Source organism: Gymnoscopelus braueri (genome assembly GCF_963280865.1).
Source record: "Gymnoscopelus braueri genome assembly, chromosome: 8".
Lineage (NCBI taxonomy): Eukaryota > Metazoa > Chordata > Actinopteri > Myctophiformes > Myctophidae > Gymnoscopelus > Gymnoscopelus braueri.
This window is the reverse complement of record NC_137609.1, coordinates 53,326,446-53,351,959: the sequence shown is the minus strand read 5'-3', so window position 1 is coordinate 53,351,959 and position 25,514 is coordinate 53,326,446. Positions and strand designations below refer to the sequence as shown.

Sequence of the window (25,514 nt, the reverse complement as noted above, 5' to 3'; positions counted from 1 at the left end):
CGCATCTGTGTCATTTTAAGATTTCTTGGGCTATTCAAAAATAGCAGATCTACAAGCTCACAGCGCGGCACCGAGTGCCACGCTGTGAGCTTTCTTTGAATATATATTTTGTTTTTTTAAAGCAAACATTTTTAACACAAATCTTTGCTTCTGGGGGATTCTACGAATGTCTTCTAAATCTTTTTTTTTTGAAAAACGTATGTTGCTATAATATCAGTGGTTCTCAAACTTTTTCATGTCAAGGACCCCCAAAATGATATGTATTTGGCCGCGGACCCCCATCTCAAGATATGTTGTTCCAGGGACCCCCCATGAAGCAAAGATTTGAGTTACATGCTCTCTCGCCATGCCTTACGGCCTGGCGGAGACAATAATCATAATAATGATAAATCAGTAATTGGATTTTGACCTGCGGGCCGCTTCAAGTGATGATTATTCACAGAATAAGAATATATTTTCAACCAAATGTGCCAGCCTACATGTGCCCTCGGGGAACAGTACATTTATTTTTAATAATCTAATCTAAGACAACAAGTACTCTTCATAAACTTCAACGTCTAAAAAGTCAAACAGATTTCAAGGTTATTCAGATAAACTACTGTCAGCATGTCGGGGCCAATAAACGACTCCCTCCCCTGTCCATGCTGTATGGTTTTTATGAGCACCACACCCACAGTTCTTCAAGATATTACAGCATCGTCGTCGTGGTCCAGCGGAAACCTTGTATGTCCAAAACCGTCCCTTGTTTATGACTATTTAAAATATTTTATAAAATAGTGAAAATAGCCGATCTGAGCTTGTAGATCGTCTATTTGCACTACTTTTGTGCGATACTCTTTGCATGTTGAAGTAGGACATTAACTTACGAAGAAACATGAGAAGCTTAAATATGGAGATATGAGGTTTCTGCCCGACGACAGCAGCCATTAATTGAGGCAAATGCATAAATGACACACAACGCTGGTCTTCATCACCATGACCTTGGGGAGTAGAAATCAATAGCATTAAAGAAAATGAACCACTCAGCTCTTAGGACTATATCGTCTCCCTGCAGGGTGGGGATAAGAAAATGGAACCTGTGTTCCCATTGATCCAATGTAGTTATTATTTAGTCACAAGCTCTTGTTAATACGTCCTTGTGAACCAATGATGTATTAACAAGAGCTTGTGACTAAATATAAGTATTTGTAAAACCCGCAGACAAACTTAAAGGTTCTATGACATTCATTTTCACTTTTTTCTTCTTTTTTTTAATGTTTTTTTGGGGATTTTATGACCTCAATTACACCCCAAAAAACTGAACTTTGAAGGTTCAGTGGATTTTCTGTGGTCTGGGGTTTTCTGAATAATTAGGCTGAAAAGTAATCTGTGATTTCCCCTTGGATAGTGAAGTCACAGGCCATTAATCCCGCCCACTCTCCTCCTCGCCCCTCCCCTATTCTTTCCTTTGGGGGGGCTGAGCAGAGGTGATGATTGACAGGCAAAATCCCTCAACAGCGACACCCGCAGGCAAATATTTATTTTTTCATTGCAGTTGAAAAGGCTTTAGAAATGTGAGAGAAAAACACCTGCAATGGCTCACTGGAGTGGAATTTTCAGTTAAAACTTTTTATACACGTTTGAAGGACCATGACAAAGACTTTTAATGTGTTGTAAAACTGAATGTCATGAAACCTTTAACCACTTTCACTTAAAAAATAAATAATAATAATAATAATAATAATAATAATAAAAAGTAGCAGCTCTACTTGTCGCAATGTGATGCATTGTGAGCTTGTAGAGCTGCTATTTTTGAAACTTTTGTGACACTCTAGTATGATGAAGTAAGGCATTCATTTATGAAAAAAATATATATACATACAGAAAAAAATATGTGCTTAGCACTGCTGCAACAAAGTTTGTTTTGACTTATTTAAAAATAGCCCTGGCACATTATAGAATTACTCTGTTACAAGTAAAAGTCCTGCATGTAAACATATTACTTGAGTAAACATAATGATAACTAGAAAAAGTGCTCCTCGGAGCACAGGTCTCCGCAAGGTCCGGTTGCAAAAATCGGCCTCCTGGTGGCGCTAAAACAGGCCAATATGAAAAGGGCCTGCTGGAGACAATAATATTAATGACAAGAAAAAGTGCTCCTCGGAGCACAGGTCTCACTCCGCCAGGTCAGCTAGGTTATTGTGGGCCAGCAATGTTTGGAATTCGCTAATCTCTCAAGAACAGATTCTGCTCTGCGTTTGAATCTGTCGGGGGCTTTGTCATATCGCGTACGCACTGGCCTACAAGTGGGCGTGCCTTCAGATCAGGAAGCAGGCCGCGCTTTACCCAATCAAATGTAGTGGGCGGGATTAACGTGTCCGTCGATCCTTCCCCACTCGAAACAAACCGAAACTAATTTAACAATAGCGTCCGCGGAGCAGACAAAACCACGGAAAGATATTCACATTTTAACTTACTCTTTCATCATAGAAACAAGTGGGCTTATAACCAAAACGATCCATGTTCTCTGGGAGAAGTGGTGTTAGTGTTCCGTGTAGAAATATTGTTAGTGGGAATGAAAACATAGTCGCACCACCGGAAGTGATGCGCTGAAGACAGACCAAAACCCCGGTTTCCTTGCGCGCGGGTGCTACGTCAACTTCCTCCCAGAGCCAACTGAGATAGTCAAAAACAGCAGAGGGCGCTGTTTTTCCTTTTCATTTGGCGATGGGTTCCCAGATTGGGAATTCGCCAATCAGGATGGAATAGGAAAAATCTGATGGATCCTTCTGGATCACTTGATCATAGAGATAATGTGTACCGATTTACATGAGGGTTGAACAAAATTTGTAGGAGTATTCTAAACAAAAATGTTTTGCAAAAATCTGCCTCCTGGTGGCGCTATAATAGGGCAATGTTAAAAGGGTGGCATATCTTCCTCGGCTTAGTGGGAATGTGCGTGCAAATTTCACTTCAATTTAATTTCGTTTCACTCCATTATTCAGTCTGAAAGCCCTCTCAATGCAGCGGAGTTCTGAGATGGGGGCGTGGCCAAAGTGGGACTCCACTATGAACCAACGCGATTGGTTCATACTGGATTGTCCCGATCCCGATTCGTCGTACAGATTTTCAACCGAGAAACACCCGCCTTCGAAAGCGTCACCAGACCCTGAATGCTAGGCAAAGGATTCAGGGGGTGGAGCCAGGCTAACAAAACGGAGCACTCTTGCAAACATGCATTGGAAGCCAATCTTAGCCAATCAGGATGAAATATGAAAAATCTGAAAGACCCGACTATAGAGATAATGTGTACCGATCTGCGTGATGTTTGGACACAATCTGAAGGAGTACTGTCAAAAAAATGTTTTGCAAAAATCGGCCTCCTGGTGGCGCTATAACAGGCCCATGTGAAAGTTGGGGCAGAGGTTCTGCTCTGGCAGCCTTTCGGCCTGGTGGAGACAATGATAATAATAATACATGGTCACTATTAAGGGAAATACATTATTTAGTTGACAGCCCTATTTTAGTTAACCACACAAGTGAAAAATAGGCATTTAAAACTGACTTTATCCTCCCATCCATGCATCAATTAAATTACTTTTCCACAGTTAAAGGAGAAATCCGGACATTTTAAGTGTTATCTTTGATGTGTCGTTACTCACTCACCGAGGTAGGAAGTGGCGTTGAGTTTTTCCAGCGATTCCCCTGTCTGTGAGTCTGGTCGACCCCCACCATTGGCATAGTGGGAGGCGCGTGTCTAAGTGAAAATCGCCTAATTCTACAGCTCCAAACTTCTTTTTTTTTCCCACAAATCCTCCTCATGGTGTCTCCTGATACTTTCACAGTGAGCAGTGAGCGCTCCTCGGGAAATCTCGCGAGACGCGAGATTTCACGCGAGAGGAAAACATTCACGTCGCTGACCATGAACGCCAGCTCGTGAGTGATAAACAGTGCATGTGAAAGTATCAGGAGACACCATGAGGAGGATTTGTGGGAAAAAAAAGAAGTTTGGAGCTGTAGAATTAGGCGATTTTCACTTAGACACGCGCCTCCCACTATGCCAATGGTGGGGGTCGACCAGACTCACAGACAGGGGAATCGCTGGAAAAACTCAACGCCACTTCCTACCTCGGTGAGTGAGTAACGACACATCAAAGATAACACTTAAAATGTCCGGATTTCTCCTTTAACTAGGGGACAGTGAAATAAAACGCAGTCCCCATTATCAAAAATTATGCAGTTGAGCTTCCCATACAAACTGTATGGAGGAAGACACAGGGGTCAGCTCAACCGGACCAGAGTGCAATTGTTGAGCCTCACCCTGGGTGAACCATCTTCATGATCATGGTATCACCCCTGCGACACTATGACATCACATGTGATAGATGGAAGGGAGTCATTCCCAGATGTACCAGTCTGACTGATGGTTACAACAAAATTACAGTATTAACTTAAATACATAACAAGTTACTCTATTAACTTAAATACATTACTATGACATAGCTGAAAAAGTTAGGAAGAAATCTGATAAATTTTTACTAGTTATTTTTATATTATCAGAATGAGAGCCCTGCTACCCATCATGCATTTTAGTCATATCAATCATCCCACACATTAATTCCAAACATGTGTAAACTACCCTTGAAAGAATAAGCAGCAGCAGCAGCCCAACAGAAATGAAATCTCCAGCAATAAGCCAGGAGAGAATCATTTAGAATTTAATGTTTATTAACTAAATAATGACTAGTAAATTCAGTCCCCTCTCAGAATAGTTCTTCTGTTGTTTTGGGTATTACTGCCCCCTAGGGTGTTGGAGGAACATGATTAGTTATCATAAACACGAACAAAACATGATGAGTTTTCATTTAAACATGAACAAAGCATTTACAAGAACAATGTTTGTGAAACAATAATTGTGTCAGTGGTGGAAGGTAAGTAAGTATATTTACCAAGGTGCAATATTGGGGTACTTTACTTGAGTATGTCAATAGGCCTACTTTAAAGTACTTCTACTCCACTTCATCTCAGAAGGAAATGTTGTACCACTACAATTATTTGAAAACTTCATTCACTAGTTACTTTGTATATATCGATTATTATTACAGAAACATACTTGAACAACATAAGACCTATTTTATACACGCTCTATTTGATAATAAACGATCTACAAGCTCACAACGTGTCACATTTCCACCTTGTTTTGGTTTGTTTTACAAATTACCACGCAGAAACAAAATAAAACATACATTTTAACTTTGCTAGTGTATTTTTATGCAAATACGTTTGTGCTTTACTCAAGTAAAATGTGTATTTCAGGCCTCTCGTAGCAGAATATTTTCATAACAGAAATATTTTTATATTTTGGTATTGCTACTCTTAGTTGAAGTGAAAATACAATAATAAGACAATAATAAGACAATCTTAATAAATAAATACGTTATTCTACTACTGCGTGTTTTCCTCCCTCAGAAGAATTCCTGGCGGCCTCATTTTGGGAGTTAACCCTTTAAGGCCGGGAAAGGGAACGCATGTGTGTCATTTTAAGATTTATTTGGCTATTCAAAAATAGCAGATACACAAGCTCATAGCGCGGCACCGAGTGCCGCGCTATGAGCTTGTAGATCTGCTATTTTTAGAAAAATCTTGAAAATGTGTGCAAATCATTTTTAACTCAAATCTTTGCTTCTGGGGGTCCCTGGAACAAAATATTTTTAAGATGGGAGGGGGTCCGCGGACAAATACATATTATTTTGGGGGTCCTTGACATGAAAAAAGTTTGAAAACCATTGAAAATATAGCAACATAAGTAAAAAAAAAAAAAGAAAAAAACGTTAGGAAAAAAAAAATGTTAGGATTTAGAAGACATTTGTAAAATCCCCAGAAGCAAAGATTTGAGTTAAAAACTTTCGCTTTAGAAAAGTATATATATATTCAAACTAAAGATTTGCACACATTTTCACGATTAAAAAAAATAAATAGCAGATATACAAGCTCGTAGCGCGGCACTCGGTGCCGCGCTACGAGCTTGTATATCTGCTATTTTTTATAGAGCCAAATAAATCTTAAAATGACACAGATGCGTTTCCCGGTCTTAAAGGGTTAATCTGCTTGACAAGCTGCAGCGCCACAGTTATCATCTCCGCACATTGTCTGCTGATATTCTCTCAAAGACACATTTCACAGCGCAGTAGATAAGCTAACAAGATTCATCCCCGTGTTTTTATAGCTGGAGGTAATAACTCTCCGCTCTGAGCTTTACTTTCTAGCTGTGAAATTGCACTTTGATTGTATCGTCCTTACACTGGTGTACCACTGACTGCAGAGAAACTGAAACTGTAAACCGCTAAATGTTTGCTCTTTTAAAATGTCGGGTGGAAAACTTGTATATGTTCAAAAAACGTAAATGTTGTATTATTATTGTAAAAAAGAGAAGTGAAACAGTGAAAAAATAGCTGATCTACAAAGCTCACAGGTGTGATGTTGTGAGCTTGTAGAGCTGCTATTTGCATTACTTTTGTGCAACACTCTTGTATGATGAAGTAGGGCATTGATTTATGAAAAAAAAAGAACAACAACAACAAAAAACATGAAAAGTTGACATAATTATGGAGATACAAGGTTTCTGCCCCAGCAACAGTATACTGTGTCATTGCTGTCTGTCTGTCTGTCTGTCTGTCTGTCTGTCTGTCTGTATGTAGGAGTTGTTCTTGTAGTGAATTATTGTCAGGTCAAAAGACGTTTTGGACCCTGTCCGTCCGTCCGTCCGCTATAACAGGCCAATTCGTGTTTTTACCTATAAGTGCACCGATCTGTTTAAAACTTTGTTTTATAGCGCCACCAGGAGGCCGACTTATGTAAAACAATTTTTTGGATATAACTCCTTCAGATTTTATCCAAATTTCACGCAAATAGGTACACATGATCTCTATAGTCATGTGATCAAGGCGGATCTGTTGGATTTTTCATATAATCAGAATCAGAATCAGAATCAGAATCAGTTTTATTGTCACATCACAGGTTTACAAGGTAAAAAAGTGGGTGAAATTCTTTTTTGTACATCGTTCCCATCGCAACGTTAGTTTCCATAGAAAGAAGAGGGGGGGGGGGGAGAAGAAGAGGGTGGGGGGTAAGTGGGAAGGAGATCAAAACAAGAGAGCAACAGAAGGCCAGACAAGTTATCTACATATTTACAAATTACCTGAGATAATAAAAAAAACAAAAAAAAACTAAACTAAGGTGCCTGAGCATAGCAGCAATGTATTGTATACTGTGCATGTTATACTTATACTGTGCATGATAGACAATGGACGTTAAGGTGCTTAGAGGAAAAGGAGCACAATAAAAAAAGACAAAAAAAAGTCAGTGCGTTATACAAGGGATTAAGGTGCAAAAGGTCAGTGCGTGTCCACCTAGAGTGGACTGACCCTAGTATAATCCGCAAGTAGCTCCATGAGGGAGTGCAACAAAAAGTCATATAACGTCCTGACTGGCTAAGATTGACGTCTAAAGTTTGCAGGAGTGGCCCGTTTTGAACAAAATGCCGCAAATCATGAACACAGCGGCCGATTGCGCTGAAACTTTGCACGCACATTCTCACTACGTTGAGGAAGAAATGACACCCCTACAACATTGCCCTATTATAGCGCCACCAGGAGGCAGATTTGTGCATAACCTTTTTTTTATATTACTCCTTCAAATGTTGTCTAAATATCACGCAAATCGGTACATATTATCTCTTTAATCAAGTGATTAAGACGAATCCGTCCGAGCTGTTCCATTTTTCACAATCCATCCTGATTGGCGAATTCCGAACATTGCTGGCCCACACTAACCTACCTGACCTGGTGGACACCTGTACTCCAAGGAGCACTTTTTCTAGTTATTATTATTATTATTATTAAAGTGGGGTTCGGGGACCCCAGGGGTCCTTGAGGAAGTCCCATAAGGCATTGATTTTTAGGAACCAAATGGAACCTTACAGTTGAGTAATGCTGGAGCCTTGAAATTATTGTAACATTTCCTTATTGCAACAGTCTAATGGAGGCATGAATGTCTGTACTATCTCTTCCAAAACAACAACACTAAAGGTCCTTACACACCGGCGAATGTGCGAATATACGCAAAATTCGGACTCGTTCTGAATAATTAAAAGACGCTTTTTCGCTTCGCTTTTCCGCTTTTTCGCGCCATGTACGGTTGCATTGACTTTATAAGGTTTTTAAAAAAAGCGTATTATTCGCACGAAAAAATCGCCCCGGTGTGTAAGGACCTTAACTCCTCCTACGTTTTCCCCTCTGTCTAAAAGCCCTCCCCCTCCCCCTGAACTATCTAACCAATGTTAGCCCTAGACATACCCATATACACCTCCCTCCAATAAAAAAGAAAAAACCGGGACAACATAGCTGGGAAACTAAATATCTGGACTCACACTTGGAACAACATCTACACAGACTGTGTTTCAGAATGAAGGCTCACGGAGCGTTGCTTGTGTTGCTGTTGTGTGTGTGTGAGGCTGGGGCTCAGGGAGACAGTGGATTGGTCAACGCGAGACAGAGCGGCGTTGAACCAGCAACCCCCTCCATGGCTGACGTATGGAGAGAGGTGACAGGAATGAGGGACAAGATGCACAGCCTGGCCACCATGCTGGCTCAGGTGAGAGAGAGGCTGGCTGCCGGCGACAACCAAGTGCAGGAACTCAACAGACTCAATGCAGGTATTTATCACTCCTTGTTTAGTGAACACGTTTTAACACTGATGCTGTTTACATTTAAATCCCAGATATGTACAGAAAAATAAATGAGCTGACCACCGAAATGACCATATTTGCATCCATTAGCTTTTTAACAAAAAAGAAAGCTATAAACTAACAGACAGACTGTGTGTTAACTTTCAGGGACTTTTTGTTCAGATTAGTTGCAGATGTTACTGGCAGAGAGAGATGTGTGGTGACTTGTGCAATATGTTCATAAGGGTGAGTCAGGACTCTCCCTCCCTCTCTCTCTCTCTCTCCCTTCCCACCGTCCCTCTCTCTCCCCCCTCTTTCTTTCTCTCTCTCACTCTCTCTCTCTCACCCTCCCACCCTCTCTCTCTCTCTCTCTCTCTCTCCTCTCTCTCTCTCTCTCTCTCTCTCTCTCTCTCTCTCTCTCTCTCTCTCTCTCTCTCTCTCTCTCTGTCCCCACTACTTTATTGTCTCCACAAGGCCAAAAGGCATGGCGAGAGAGTATGTTTTTTTCGTGTGTGTGTGTGTGTGTGTGTGTGTGTGTGTGTGTGTCTGTGACCAGCTAATCTCCGCCACCGTTGGGCTTGATCGCAGCGAAACTGTGCACACACACTCCCTGGATGCCAATTCCGAACAAAACATATTTTTTGACAGTACTCCTACAGGTCTTTCAGATTTTTCACATTTCATCCTGATTGGCTAAAAATGGCTTCCAAAGTTTGCAGGAGTGCTCCGTTTTCAACAAAATGCCTCAAATCATGAACACAGCATGCAATTTCCATGAAATTTTGCACGCATATTTCCACTATGCCGAGGGAGAAATGCCACTTGAATTTTCTAATCAGCCTCATGGTGGCGCTATAACAGGCCGATTCATGTTTTTACCTATAACTGCACCGATCTGTGTAAAACGTTGTATGTGCACTCCCTAGAGATCAAGGAAGAAACCATTGCCCTGCATTGCAAATGCAGGGCAAAGGCACCTTTTATAGCGCCACCAGGAGGCCGACTTATGTAAAACATTTTTTTTATATTACTCCTTACGATTTTATCCAAATTTCACGCAAATCGGTACACATGACCTCCATAGTCATGTGATCAAGATGGATGTTTCATATTCCATCCTCATTGGCTAAGATTGACATCTAAAGTTTGTAGAAGTGGCTTGTTTTGAACAAAATTCCACAAATCATGAACGCACCGTCCGCGTGCGGTCAAGCTTTGCACGCACATTCACACTATGTTGAGGAACAAATGCCACCCTTTTAACATTGGCCTGTTATAGCGCCACCAGCAGGTCTAATTTAGCAAAACTATGTTTTTGCACAAAATGCCTCAAACCATGAATGCAGTGTCCGATTGCCGTGCAAGGCCTAAGAGCAAATGGCATCCTTTAAACATTGGCCTATTATAGCGCCACCAGGAGGCCACATAAATCTGACAGATGAAAATGAGCATCATTTAAATAACACGCCCTTAAATATTCTCGAAACGCCCAGATTTTACGACATGAAGAACCAGAATACGACCAAACAAAGCATGGAAAGCCAATAAGAAAGAGTTTCCCCCGCCTCGCCTCGCTGCCTGCCAGGTCATACACACACACACACACACACACACACACACACACACACACACACACACACACACACACACACACACATGCACATGCACATGCACATGCACACGCACCTACTTGTCCTCCATGTATTCCGGTACAATCTTTGTCAAGTAGGCTAGTAGCCTACATGAATGACAGATTATGGCAACAATGACATCGCCATGAATGGAATACGTTTGTATATTTGATTGATTGATTGATTGATTGAATATTTTATTAGGCAAAAAAAAAGTAAAACAGCACAGTTACATTTAAAATACTTTGTCTAACAGGTCCGTTCATAAAAGTCCTTGCGGACTTGTTTCCAATGAGGGCCTTGGTATTTAATTCATAGGCATATATAGTGGCACCACAGTTCAAATATCATTACAAAATAAACAGCAAAAAAAATAACACTATGTACAACAAAAAAATAAAAAAGAGGGGGGGAAAAAAATATGTATTTAATTAATGTATTTAACCCACACAGAGCAGTGCGCGTTCGAGTTACACTAAAATAAAACAGTCATGTAGGCTATATTCCCCGTGAGACTCGGGCGGGTTGCAGTTAGTCCAGTGCCATGCCGCCACGTTAATGAGAGATAGCCTGGAGAGGCACTCATAATCTGAACGTGTTGATTGATTAATTGATGTACTTTATTTAGTAAGACATGAGAACAACAGTACATGGAAGTACAAATTCACAATACAAGGTCTACTAAACTGGAAGACTCATTAAGCACTGAGCTTGTTTAAGATGAGATCCCCATGCACACAAATCATGATGACATATAAGAGACAGACAGATATACACACTACTATACAGAATGTCATACAATCAGCTTACAGGTTACTGGTATGAAGAGTGAAAAAAAAATGTACAAGAGAAGAAAAAGAAATGTGTATGGAGTGATTGATGAATGAAAGCATTATGAACATTAATGGATGAAGGCTAGTGTGGGTTTGGGAGGGTTAAATGTCCGATCTCCCGGTGGTGCCGCCGCGCCGGTCCAAACTCCCGAAAATGCTCTCGCGTAAGCGCTCGTATATTTTGAAAATAGCAGATCTACGAGCTCACAACACATGGCAATGCGATGTGTTGTGAGCTTGTAGATCTGCTATTTTCAAATAGCAAATGCAGCCAGATCTGCAATCTTATCTGAATGACTGTTAAAGCAGTTTGTTTAAATTAGTTTATAAAATGTTATATTTTCACAGTGATTATTCATTAGTGTGTTAGATATATATTTTGGAGTGGACACATGTGTCCAGATGCCTGTCAGATGGTCAGACAATGCTGCTCCACAGGTCTACAATGGAACAAACAGGTGTAGCCAAAGTCTACAACTGCTAGTCCATGAGCCAGAGCCCCAAAATTGAGCAAAAAATATCGAAAGAGTGGGCAAAACCAAACCTATATTAAATTGTTCATAGGGTCAATACGAGTAAATAAATATATGATAACCTCTCCACAGGAGCAGCTTTTTCATGGTTATCACACATTTTGTTATTTTCCCCATACGTACATGACAGGTGAAAAAATGACAAAATTTAAAAAAGAGTTATCATAATGAAACTTCCTGAGTTGATTACTTACATGAAGACAATGATTTATCGTATTACAAGTTTTCTGAAATTGTATATTTAAATATGCAAATTAGGCATAGGAAAATATGCCCAAATTTGCATAACTTTCCAGAATATATTTAAATATACAATTTCAGAAAACTTGTAATACGATAAATCATTGTCTTCATGTAAGTAATCAACTCAGGAAGTTTCATTATGATAACTCTTTTTTAAATTTTGTCATTTTTTTCACCTGTCATGTACGTATGGGGAAAATAACAAAATGTGTGATAACCATGAAAAAGCTGCTCCTGTGGAAAGGTTATCATATATTTATTTACTCGTACCCTATGAACAATTTAATATAGGTTTGGTTTTGCCCACTCTTTCGATAATTTTTGCTCAATTTTGGGGCTCTGGCTCATGGACTATGCCTCAGACCTGATGTGAGATCTGAGCGGGCCGTACGCTGAAGTCAATGTCAGGATATATTGATAAATGCCCAAAGTTGCGGTGATCTCACCATACGCCCATTGTTTGGTCTACACAGCGTTGATAAATGAGGGCCAGTGTGCTTTACACAGAACATCAAGCAAAGGAAACACAATTATAACATAAAATTATTTGCATGAAACAAAATAAGTAAAAAACTAGAAAAAGTGCTCCTCGGAGCACAAGTCTCCGCCAGGTCAGGCAGGTTATTGTGGCCACCTGGTGGCGCTATAATAGGCCAATGTGAAAAGGGTGGCATTTCTTCTTAGGCCTTTCACAGCAATCAGACACTGCATTCATGATTTGAGGCATTTTGTTCCAAATGTTTTGCTAAATTAGACCTGCTGGTGGCGCTATAACAGGCCAATGTGAATGTGAAAAGGGGGGTATTTCTTCCTCGGCCTAGTTGGGATCTGCATGCAAAATTTCACGGAAATCGCACACTGCATTCATGTTTTGAGGCATTTTGTTCAAAACTGACCAATCCTGCAAACTTTGGAAGCCACTGTAAGCCAAATAGGATGGAATATGAAATATCGGACAGATCCACATAATCACATGACTATGGAGATACTGTGTACCAATTTGCGTGTTTTTTGGACAGAATCTGAAGGAATAATCTCCAAAAATGTATTTTACATAAGTCGGCCTCCTGGTGGCGCTGTAAAAAGCAGATGTAAAAAATGCAGTGCAGATGTTTTTCCTTGGCCTCTAGGGAGTGTGCGTGCAAAGTTTCACGCAGATCGGCGCAGTTATAGTTAAAAATGCAAATTGGCCTGTTATAGCGCCACCGTGCGGCTGATTTGAACATTTTCAAGTGGCATTTCTTCCTCGGTCTAGTGGGAATGTGCGTGTGCAATTTTATGGAAATGGCAAGCTGCGTTCATGATTTGAGGCAGTTTGTTCAAAACGGACCAATCCTGCAAACTTTGGAAGCCAACCTTAGCCAATGAGGATGGAATATGAAAAAATGGGACAGATCCGGGTTGATCACATGACTATAGAGATACTGTACCGATTTGCATGACGTTTGGTTAAAAGCTGTAGGAGTAATGGAAAAAAATGGGTTTTGCACAAATCGCTATGACAGGCCCATGTGAAAAACGTGGGGCAGAGGTTCTGAATTGGCATCCAGGGAGTGGGTGTGCACAGTTTCGCAGCGACCGGGCCAACGGTGCCGGAGATTAGCTGCTAACGGACAGACAGGACACACACACACACACACACACACACACACACACACACACACACACACACACACACATACACACGGACGGACGGACGTACGGACGACAGGGGGCAAAACATACTCTCTCGCCATGCCTTTCGGCCTGGCGGAGACAATAACAAATACAAGAAAGAAGAGAAGGCTGTTTTATCGGCACCAGAGTGACAGTTCTGCCACATATAGGCACTTTCGTAATAGTTTGAGATCAGGTCCACCATCACTGTGTCGTCAACACACTTGATGCGCCGGGCTTCATTTAAGGGGATCTTTTTTTCTGTGATTTAATTTTCAGAAATGGCTGCAAAATTGACTGCAAGTGAATCCCAGGTGGAAGTCCTTCAGACCAGACTGAGCAGCAGTGACAGCAACGTGGAGGCCTTGAAGAAAGAAAGTGAAGGTGATTAGAACAGAAGGATGTTCAGTGAATGCAGGCAAGACAGGACAGGACAAGACAGTGTTGAAATACAAAAGGACCTCAGATATTTTTCACATAATTTGAGAACAGATACCGTGTTGATAATGTAATTTACTGTATGTTTGATCCATAATAATCAAAATGAGAAAGTGTGCCCACTCAAATTAAACTTCATGTGTATTTATGAGTGGAGTTCATATTAATGTTGTCTCTCTCTCGCTCTCGCTCTCTCTCTCCCTCACTCTCTCTTTACGGCCTTGAGAGACAGAGAGAGAGAGAGTCAGAGAGAAAGCAGGAGTAAATTAAAACTAAATATAGGCTACATTTTAAGTTTTGCAATTTGATTATTGGCAGATGATGACAATTGGCAGAAGGAATGAATAATCAGGCTTTGAAGATTACAGAGAAGATGACAGACAATGCCTTCAGAATTACGTGTGGTATCAGACCGGCACGGTTTGATACCACAGGACTGTCGGAGAATGTTGAAAAACTGACTTAATTTAGTTTTTATATATTGTAATAATTTGAGAACAGATACTGTGTTGATAATGTAATTGTCTTTCGGCCTGGCGAGAGAGTATGTTTTGCACCCTGTCCGTCCGTCCGTCCGTTGCCAGCTAATCTCCAACACCGTTGACCCGGTCACTGCGAAACTGTGCACACACACTCCCTGGATGCCAATTCATAACCTCTTCCCCAAATTTTTCACATTGGCCTGTTATAGCGCCACCAGGAGGCCGATTTGTGCAAAACCCATTTTCCTACAGATTTTATCCAATCGTCATGCAAATCGGTACACAGTATCTCTATAGTCATGTGATCAACACGGATCTGTCCGATTTTTCAGATTCCATCCTCATTGGCTAAGGTTTGCTTCCAAAGTTTGCAGGATTGGTCCGTTTTGAACAAAATGCCTCAAATTATGAACGCAGCGTGCAATTTTCGTGAAATGTCACACGCACATTCCCACTAGGCTGAGGAAGAAATGCCACCCTTTTCACATTGGCCTGTTATAGCGCCACCAGGAGGCCACAATAACGTACCTGAGCTGGCGGAGACCTGTGCTCCGAGGAGCACTTTTTCTAGTTTATTGTATGTTTGGTTTATACAATCAACATGGGAAAGCTTACCCACTCAAATGAAACTTCATGTATATATATATGTATATATGATTGTTTTAATATTAATGTGTTGATTTCAGCCCTTGTTGCTCAGCTGTCCATCGTAGAAACCAGGCTCACTGCCAGTGAGAACGCAGTGGAGGAATTGAAGAGACAGAATGCAGGTATGAAACCTTATTGTTTAACATGTTCTATAGTATAGCCACTACACCTCATGTACTGCACCTGCTGCTGTTTGTAACCTAACATTAGGCCTTTGCACTCGTACTAAGATGTTCTCATAGCCTATCTGTGCACCCAGCACCACAAACAGATGTGCGACGCACGCACCAACTTTTAACCCCTTAATGGAGAGGCTAGCGTGTTTACTGTGAGACGCAAGGGCGTACCGTCATAGAGGCCAATGGGGCCATGGCCCGGTCTGGAAAACTCTGCTCCCCTATTTTTTTATATATATATTTTTAAAAAATCGTCTTTTTTTTCCTCTACCGGCGCAGTAGCTCCGCAGCCTCCGCCCACCCCACCGTTCCCATTGTCAAGCGGCCCCAGCCAGACATGCTAATTGCCTCTAATAAACAAGTCTTGATCTCTGTGGCTGTGTTAAACATGTTCTACAGGTTTTGGCTCTGCCGTCTGCCCTTATTGAAATGAAGGGTCGCTATGCTGTGTCCCTCGACTCCCTCGTCCTGTGTGCACTAACAGTCACTGCATGCACTGAATACCAGTGGTGGAAAAAGTACTCAATTGTTTTACTTAAACAAAAGTATCAATTCTGCGATGTAAAAATACTCTGTTACAAGTAAAAGTAAGGTATTCAAAATGTACTTGAGTAAAAGTAGAAAAGTATTGGTATCAAAATGTATTTAAAGTACCAAAAGTAAAAGTAGGCTACTCATTATGCAGAAGGTCCCATTTCACAAGTTTTCAAATGTGAAAAAAAAGTTTTCTAACCCTTGATACTTTTACTTAAGTAAAACATTTGAGGATGGAACACACTGAGGGATGGGTAGAGTGTTGTTAATGTTGTTTTATGGTCATTTAATGAATTAATTAAGCAAAAAAATCTTGCACGCCTCGCGCGCGTACATGCCCGCGACGCAGTGGGTGGGGGGACGGGGGGAAGGGGGGAGTCATTAAGAATCTTGCCCGGTCCGCGTTAGAACCCACCGTACGCGCCTGGTGAGACGAGACTTTTTTGGACAAGGAATACCTCCCCCTCCCTCTCTCTCTCTCTCTCTCTCTCTCTCTCTCTCTCTCTCTCTCTCTCTCTCTCTCTCTCTCTCTCTCTCTCTCTCTCTCTCTCTCTCTCTACGGCTTTGAGAGACAGAGAGAGAGAGAGTCAGTCGGAGAGTGAGAAGGAGAAACAGAGAGATAAGTAAATGCAGGCTACATTTCAAGTTGTGCAATTTGAGTATTGGCGGGTGATAACAATTGGCACAAGGAATGAATAATCAGACTTGGAAGATTACTTAGAGAGAGTATGAATGACAGACATCCCTTCAGAATTATGTGTGGTTGTTGAAAAAAATCCATCCGTCCTTCTGTGTGTCCGTCCGTGTGTCCGTCTGTGAACAGCTAATCTCTGGCACCGTTGGCTTGATCGCAGCGAAACTGTGCTGTGCACACACACACCCCCTGGATACCAGAGCAGAACCTCTGCCCCAAACGAAATTTCAGGTGTGTTTTTGGTTGAGTTAATATTAATGTCGTGTTGATTTCAGCCCACGTTGCTCAGCTGTCCACCGTAGACACCAGACTCACTGCCAGTGAGACCCAAGTGGAGGAACTGAAGAGACAGAATGCAGGTATGGAACCTTTCTTGTTTAACAAACTTCTATTGCTGCACCTTACTGCACCTGCTGCTGTTTGTATCCTCACCTTTCTGCTGCATGTCTAACCTCATGTAGGCCTACATACCTGCTGCTATGTATATGCATGTTTATAGCTTTGATGTTTTTTGAACATCCCAGCAAACTATGTTCTGAAGATCAAATAGTCCTGAATTGAGTCTACCGAAGCATCATGACCACAGCCAATCAGTAGCCAGCAACATTACACGTGACCAGTTTGGCCCTGTTTGCTCTGCCTCAGACCACTCTGGAGTGGGGCCATGGGTCTGTGGAAACGCACCATTATTGAATAATCACGTTTACTCATAAGAATAGAATGTCGTATAGAGTAGTGTTTAGTTTGACTACTTTGTCTTGTTGAAGCTGGTAGTTGGATGTAAGCTGTTATACTGTAACACAACGTAGCAAAAACACAACACAACACATTTAATACATTTGATTGGCCGTGTTGTTTCAACCACTTTAACTCTGGCTTCTCTATTCTATTGTGGGGATATTTCTCAAAACAATGTACACAAACTTCAATACTACTACAAAAAAAGCAGATCTACAATCTCATAAGGAACCCACAACCTCATAACGGGTCACACTGCAATGCCATGTAGTGAGCTTGTAGATCTGCTATTGTTGGTATTTGTTATTCGATGAAGTACAGTATGTATGGCTTAAGTGGTAGGGGTGAGTGGTTAGCAAAATGTATGTTTTTGAATTATAAAAAAGTGTTCCTTTTGTTGACAGACAAACCAAAGGTGGCCTTCTCTGCTGCTTTGGGAGGAACAGTTGGACCAGTTAGTTCTGACACCACTCTGGTCTACAACAAAGTGTTCTCTAACATCGGCAACGCATACAATACATCTTCAGGTAGGTGGTCCTTATAATGAACTTACTACTGTACTCAATCAAATAACTCCCACCGACTCATTATTACACAACTTACATATCGCTGCTGTCAGGTGGAACCCTTGTATGTCAAACTTTTACTTTTCAGGAAAAAAATTTAATATCTAATTCAATATTTATAAAACCCACAGACAGACGTGACACTCAGTTCACTCATAAGAATAGAATGTTGTATAGAGTAGTGATTAGTTTGACTATGTGTTGTTGAAGCTGGTAGTTGGATGTAATGCAAATCACCTGTGCAGGCAGTACTCCAGCTATTGACCAAATGGACCCTTACAGGTCTGTAAACCCAGAGTGTAAAAATGGGACCATGCATAATTCCCACCAGCTAACTCCATTTTGACGCTTTTGCTTTTTTTTCCATAAATCAGTGCTATTGAACACCCTTTTGTCTGTGTGTTGGTAAAAAACATATTAAACCAATGAAAAACATTAAAAAGCACTTCTGACAAAACCAGCTAACTCCATTGGATCCTTAAACTTTCCGCTAAACCAGCTAACTCCACCAAAGGGGGGTGGAGTTTTGCTGGTTTTGCTGACTCCAGGCTCCACCCCCTTTTGACCTCCAACCTCATTGTGAGCTTGGAGGTCCATTCAGCTGTTCTTATCAATGATGAACAAAAACCTCCTAACTCCACTTTTTGTTTCGTTTTTGTAATTTCCTGAAAAATGAACATTTAAACATTTTAAATCATTGATTTATGAAAAAAACATACACAAATTGAAATATGGAGATACAAGGATTCTGCCTGACAGCAACAACATCTATCATACTATCATGTTCACTGGTTTTCAGACTTAAAAAATAATACAATGAGTCAAAATAAGTCTCCAACTGTGTGTTTCCCATTGAAAGCAATAGTCAGGATATTCACACTGCTACACTCAGTTTTTTTGTGTGTGTGTGTGTGTGTGTGTGTGTGTGTGTGTGTGTGTGTGTGTGTGTGTGTGTGTGTGTGTGTGTGTGTGCGTGTGCGTGCGTGCGTGCGTGCGTGTCATAGGTATCTTCACAGCACCTGTAAAAGGAGTCTATCACTTCACTTTTACTGCAGCTCAGTACAAGTCCGGCGATGTGCGTATCCAGATGTTTAAAAATGGAAATCAACTCTTTTATATGTATGGACACAACAATCATGAAGCTATTGAATATGTTTCCAATGGAATGATCGTAGAGATGGAGCAAGGGGACACAGTTTACATGCGTGAACCTTCTGGGTTCAGACTATATGATGACCCGAACAACAACAGTTGGTGGAGTGGTTTTCTGGTCTATTCTATGTAATAATGCTACTGGTACCATTATTGCAAATAACTTGCACTGTATCTGTAATACATTGCTTTCCGATTCCTCGCCCGTTTTCACATCGACTTTCTCTAAGATGCACTTCTTGGCTGTGGCTTTGGTGTACGCTGCTGCAGACTCCTCATTCATCCTGTCAATAAACACGTATTCAAAAGCACGGACGTCTGTTTATAGTATGTTTTACTGGTTATTTTGAAGACTATAATTAATCTAGAACAGGGTACATTCGCATTACGCTGAGGAACAAATGCCACCCTTTTAACATTGCTCTATTATAGCGCCACCAGGAGGCCGATTTTTGCAAAACAAATCAAAACATCACGCAAATCGGTACACATTATCTATCTATTCCATCCTGATTGGCAAAGGTATAGCATTACAATAATTTTAACCACTTTATCCATTTATATGTTGGCTATTCAAAAATAGCAGATATACAAGCTCACAGCACACTTCTACATCTGTTATTTTTTTAATGTTTTGAAAAATGTTTTGGAAATGTTATATATATATATTTTTTTATTTTTACACAATAAGCTTCTCTTCTACATCTTCTCTTCTGGGGGGTCCCTGGCACAAAACCTTTTTCAGATGGGGGTCCATGACCAAAATCCCATGAATTTGGGGGTCCTTCACATGATTTTTTTTTTATAGATCGACTGCTTTAAGAATCACTGAACTGAAGGCAACATGGGGTTTCCCTGAGGCTGAGGGACTGACTGTGATTCCCCTATAGCTGCAGGGACTTTAAACAGCCTAAATGGGGACACACACACTCTTTCCTGTCCTGCTGGTGAACTGCAGGCTGTGCTTCGCATAGCGCTGAAGTGTCCCAGTGTTCCGCTTCTGGGTCTCAGGCAGTCACACTGAACCAACGACACAATCCTCATGAATACGCATGAGTAGATATGTATGAAATATGTATGGGCTGAACTGGGCCTCTGTCTCACTGCAGACACACAGCTCTGCTCTGGGGTTCAGCGTTGCCACGTCCGTTTGTTATAAGCAACTTTGGGCTTCTTTTTTTTCTGTGAATTGACGCTTGTAAATTTTGGTGCAGCGGGTTGTGGTTTTTTTGGGCTTGTTTCTAACAAGTGTGGTTGCTTATTTGGGCTCGCTGTCTGATGTTGTTTAAACCAGTGGCCCTCAAACATTTTTATTTTTATTTTGTATTTGTCCGCAGACACCCATCTGAAAATATTGTGTGCTACGGATACGTACAAGAGTACATTTTTTCAAAAAGATTTTATTAAAAAAAATGTTTTGAAGGGGCACGGTGTCACAGTCGGTAGTGCTGTCGCCTCACAGCTAGAAGGTCCTGGGTTCGATTCCAGCCGGGGAAGCTGTGGGCGCTGGGGGCGTGTCTTCTCCTCCGCGTCATCAGCACCCATACCCTAGGTGGGGTTGGTGAAAGGGCCTAGTCTGTGTGGAGTTTGCATGTTCTCCCCGTGTCTCCTAGGGTAGTTAATACCCTCACACAAACATGTAGTAATCCAGTGGTCGCTATACCGCCTCCCCCATGGCAGACGGGGCGCCTGATGGAGGTGAAGGGAACTGGTTGGAATAACGTGTTCCTTCCACACGCTACGTTGGCTCTCATGCATTGAAGGAGGCATGAGCTCGGCCCTGGCCTCCCTAGGCTGTGGGGGGCTGGTGTAGCGCCCAGGGGCCTGTTCCTCAAAAGGTGAATTAGAGCTAAAGCCTGGCTTTACCACCTATCCTGGCTTAATTTAGCCAGGATTAGAGCTGAGTCGGTTCCTCAAAAGGTGAATTATCTTGAAGATTAGTTTAGCCAGTTCACCCTGGCTAAGTTTAGCCTTATCCGATTCCTCAAAAGAGAATTGAAGCAAGCCTAGCTTAGTTACCATGGCAATTTAGCTGTGAAGTTAGCCTGGTCAGGAGCAGGCTAACAGCCAAGCTTTATTAATCCAGTGCCTTGTTCTTCAAGTTTTGTGAAATAGCTGTTAGTCCAATGACTCCAATCATAAACCAATGAGTTTTTCTACACTTATTCAATTCTTATGCAAAAATCAAAGATCTACAAGCCCGAAATGTTTTTGTCTTATGGCGGCCGGGGGTCCCCGGCCCCCCATGGACCCCCGCCCCCGTGGACCCCCGCCCCCGTGGACCCCCGGACCCCCATGGACCCCCGGACCCCCATGGACCTCCGGACCCCCGTGGACCCCCGGACCCCCATGGACCTCCGGACCCCCGTGGACCCCCGGACCACCATGGACCCCCGGACCCCCATGGACCTCCGGACCCCCGTGGACCCCCGGACCCCCATGGACCTCCGGACCCCCGTGGACCCCCGGACCACCATGGACCCCCGGACCCCCATGGACCTCCGGACCCCCGTGGACCTCCGGACCCCCGTGGACCCCCGTATACCCCAGACCTCTGTTGGGGGTCAACGGGGGTCCGGAGGTCCACGGGGGTCCGGAGGTCCATGGGGGTCCGGGGGTCCATGGCCTGGCCCCCCGTGTACTCCCGGACCCCCGTTGACCCCCGTGGACCGTGGACCCCCGGCCGCCAAAAGGCAAGCTTTTCCCTTGTAGATCTTCGATTTTAGAAATTTGAAATTAGAAAATTATTCTAAGTGTTTATAATTATAATTCCAACATTCACTTAAACTCCTTATGTTTAAACCTAACTGAATTATATATTTATGGATTTGTATATAAATTAATTGCATATTTTTGGACAACTTGTGCATTTAATTTGTCGGCAATACTTTGCCACGCTTTCTCCCTGGATCTATATTTATTGGGGCCGTGTTTCCTTTCTTGCTTATTATAAATTTTACTTCCTTGTAAGATTCCATGAGCTGCTGCAGTGCTGCTGTTCAGCCACAGAGAAGAACGCCGCTCTGGTTTTGGGCTCCATGATTGGTCAAGTTCAAGGATTCTGCTATCGACTTTCATGGTCTTTTATAGAAATAAGTGAAGCCTGGCTTCATTATCCTGGCTCGACACAGCCTGGCTTGACAAGGCCTAGCTCGACAAAATCGCTCCTTTTCAGCCTGGCTTGGCGTTCCAGGAACCGAATAAACCAGGCTATACGGACCCGACTTTGTCAAGCCTGGATTTGACTTAAATCCAGGCTTATTTAATTCACCTTTCGAGGAACAGGCCCCAGGATCACTTCGAAAATTAGCACCGGGTGAAAAAAATAAAGGGTTACAAAAATCTAAAGTAAAAAAATATATATATGTTTTGAAAATAACAGATCTACAAGCTCCTAACGTGTCGCAATGTAGATATACTATTTTCAAATAGCCGATGTATAGTATATTGTAGGTTTAAAGTGCTCATGTGGCCCATATAGTCCCTTCCTTTGGGCTTGTCGTCACAGACCTGGATGCTTATTTCTCTCGCAAAATCTGGCAACACAGCTGGGGCTTATGGGTGCATATGATAGCGGTGGTGGAAGAAGTACTCTTCACTTAAGTAAACATAGTAATATCACATTGTAGAAATACTTATATGTCTCTGTTATTTAGTCATACATCGTATGTCTGCATAAAATAGGGCTTAATTGATTAATGCATGTTTTAACATTAATCTAAATATGCAAAGTAACTAGTAACTAAATTGAATTGTGCCGGAGTAATAGGTACAGTATTTGCCTCTGAGATGCAGAGGAGTGGAAGTATAAAGTATTGAAACATGGAAAATACCTCAACATTTAATTTAAGTGCAGTACTTGAGTAAATGTACTTAGTTACTTTCCACAACTGTATGCTCCCTGTTTAAATGAAGGATTCCACCAGTTGTGTGGTTGTATATTTACATAAGGCAGTCTCTCACATCCCCACATATTCACTGGGAGAACATTTGAAAGATTGGAGCATGTTCAAGGTCATCGTTCCCATTCACTGTGAAGCTCAGTGTCACTCCGCTGTCGGAGGTTCAGTTCCCTGTGTTGCTCAAGGAACAGCACGCCACACTTAATCCCGTATGCTGCGTTCACGTGGTCATCGTGACAACGGAAGATATATAGTGGATCATGGGTGACGGCTTTGGTGACGTTTAGCAAAAGCTGTGACCGAAGGTATTATGTGTCCGGCTTGTCCGTCTGTTTACGTACGTACGGACAGACGAAAAGATGGATGGACGTACAGACGGAGGCATAAATAACATCACCAACCCACTACGTCAAACATTCCGCGATCCCATTGTTCACATTGACGCAGCATACAGATAGATAGACAGGCAGGCAGGCAGCATCTGTGTAACCATTTTACCCATTATTTTATACTTTGGCTATTCAAAAATAGCAGATATACAAGCTCATAGCGTGGCACCGAGTGCCACATTATGAACTTGTAGATCTGATATTTTGAAAATAAATAAATATATAGGCCTATATTATGTTTTAAAGAGAACATTTTTAATTCAAATCTTTGCTTCTTTTTGTCCCTGGAACAACATATGTTGAGATGGGGATCTGCGGCCAAATACATATCATTTTGGGGGTTCTTGACATGAAAAAGTTGGAGCACCACCACCACTGATATAGTTACATAAGATTTTCAGAAAACTGTTAGGATTTAGAAGACATTTATAGAATCGGCCTCAGGTCTTAATGGGTGAAAGCGATACGCCACAAGAGGATGCCCCAGACCGCCTTAACCATGGTCAAATCATGGTAACATGGTAACGTGAAAATAATAGACAAATCCCATTTAAAACATGTTTCTTTGCAACAATAACTTCTACAAAAGAGTAATCGCAGTGAAGTGAAGTTGCTCTGCAAATGAATGGAATGTAACGAGCGTGCTTTACATTGATCTGTATAACCTTGCACACACACAGGATGAAAAGGAGCATTCATTTTAACCTGCCATAGGAAAAAACTAATCCTGAATCCTGTGATACATCCAAGGAACGGTACAATGGATACTGTAAATAACACACAATACTGATACATGCAACAAACATGCATGTTTATCGAGTATTTTGCCTCAGGACCCAGACGAATTGAATCAAGGACTGGAGCTAACCAATATCAGTGGTGGAAAAAGTACTCAAATGTTTTACTTAAGTAAAAGTATCAATACTGCAATGTGTAACTACTCTGTTACAAGTGAAAGTCCGGAATTAACAAATGTACTTGAGTAAAAGTACAACAGTATTGGTATCGAAATGTACTTAAAGTACCAAAAGTAAAAGTGCTAAAATGTTTGAAAATAGCAGATTTACAAGCTCACAACGCGTCGCACCGCGACGCGTTGTGAGCTTGTAGATCGGCTATTTTCAAATCGCTTATGTATAAAATAGGGATAAAGTGGTTAATGTATGTTTTATGATATAATAATGTATCTAGTTACTAAAGTTTTAAAATAATTGTAGTGGAGTAAAAGTACAATATGTGCCTCTGAGATGTAGTGGAGTAGACGTAAAAGTATAGACAATTGGAAATACTCGAGTAAAGAAAAAGTACCTAAACATTTTTACTTAAGTACAGCACTTGAGTAAATGTACTTAGCTACTTTACACCACTGGTAGATAGACAGACAGTCAGGCGGATAGATAGACAGTCGCCCCACCGACTGACCGACCGACCGACCGACCAATCTTCCTTCGTTCCTTCCAGTGAGTATGTGGGGATATGACTGTCTGCTTAAATGTAAATATAGAGGCACAGCTGTGGGAATCCTTCATTTAAATGGGAGCATTAGGTCTGCAGTTCTTACTATCATGTGCGCCCATAAACCCAGGAGAGGAGCTGTGTGACACACAGGCACAGTGCAGACCATACATATTTCATACATTTCTTCACATGCATATTTATGTATGTATATTATGCAGTGGTGGGAGTCTGATTATTATTTTATTTAGTTTTTTTACTTCGAGGGCGACTCAATTCTTTTTTTCTACTCGGTCTGTGTCTCATAGGAGGGCTGTGGACACTGCAGACACCCACCTAACAGTGACATCATTAGGCATATTTTTTAAAACCGTATTTTGTATTTATTTAGATTTTTATTAAGGAACAATGGTTTCTATTATAGCATGTTAACTTTCCAGCAATAGAAAGCCTGCAGTTTTCCTCTTAACGATTCTGGTTCCTAACGGTTCCGGTTCCCGGTTCCTATAGATATATAATATATAAATAAATGATATATATATATATATCTATATATATATATATGCATATACATATATATATATATATATGCATATACATATATATATATGCATATACATATATATATATATATATACATATACATATACATATATATATATATATATATATATATATATATATATATATATATATATATATATATATATATATAGATGGGTTTCCGCGCGACGTCATCA

At 41.4% G+C, this 25,514-nt stretch overlaps 1 protein-coding gene across 1 annotated transcript; it reads left to right on the top strand.

Annotated features, from left to right (window-relative positions):
• Positions 1-8,430: 8,430 nt before the first annotated feature.
• Positions 8,431-25,114, top strand: LOC308090930 (uncharacterized protein; the record flags this gene model as incomplete). Its single annotated transcript, XM_080436203.1, has 6 exons — positions 8,431-8,692; positions 13,880-13,984; positions 15,207-15,290; positions 16,848-16,931; positions 17,715-17,837; positions 25,083-25,114. The coding sequence occupies exons 1-6, from the start codon at positions 8,443-8,445 to the stop codon at positions 25,112-25,114; spliced, it is 678 nt and encodes a 225-aa protein (XP_080292329.1). The 5' UTR covers positions 8,431-8,442.
• Between the last annotated feature and the right edge of the window lie 400 nt (positions 25,115-25,514).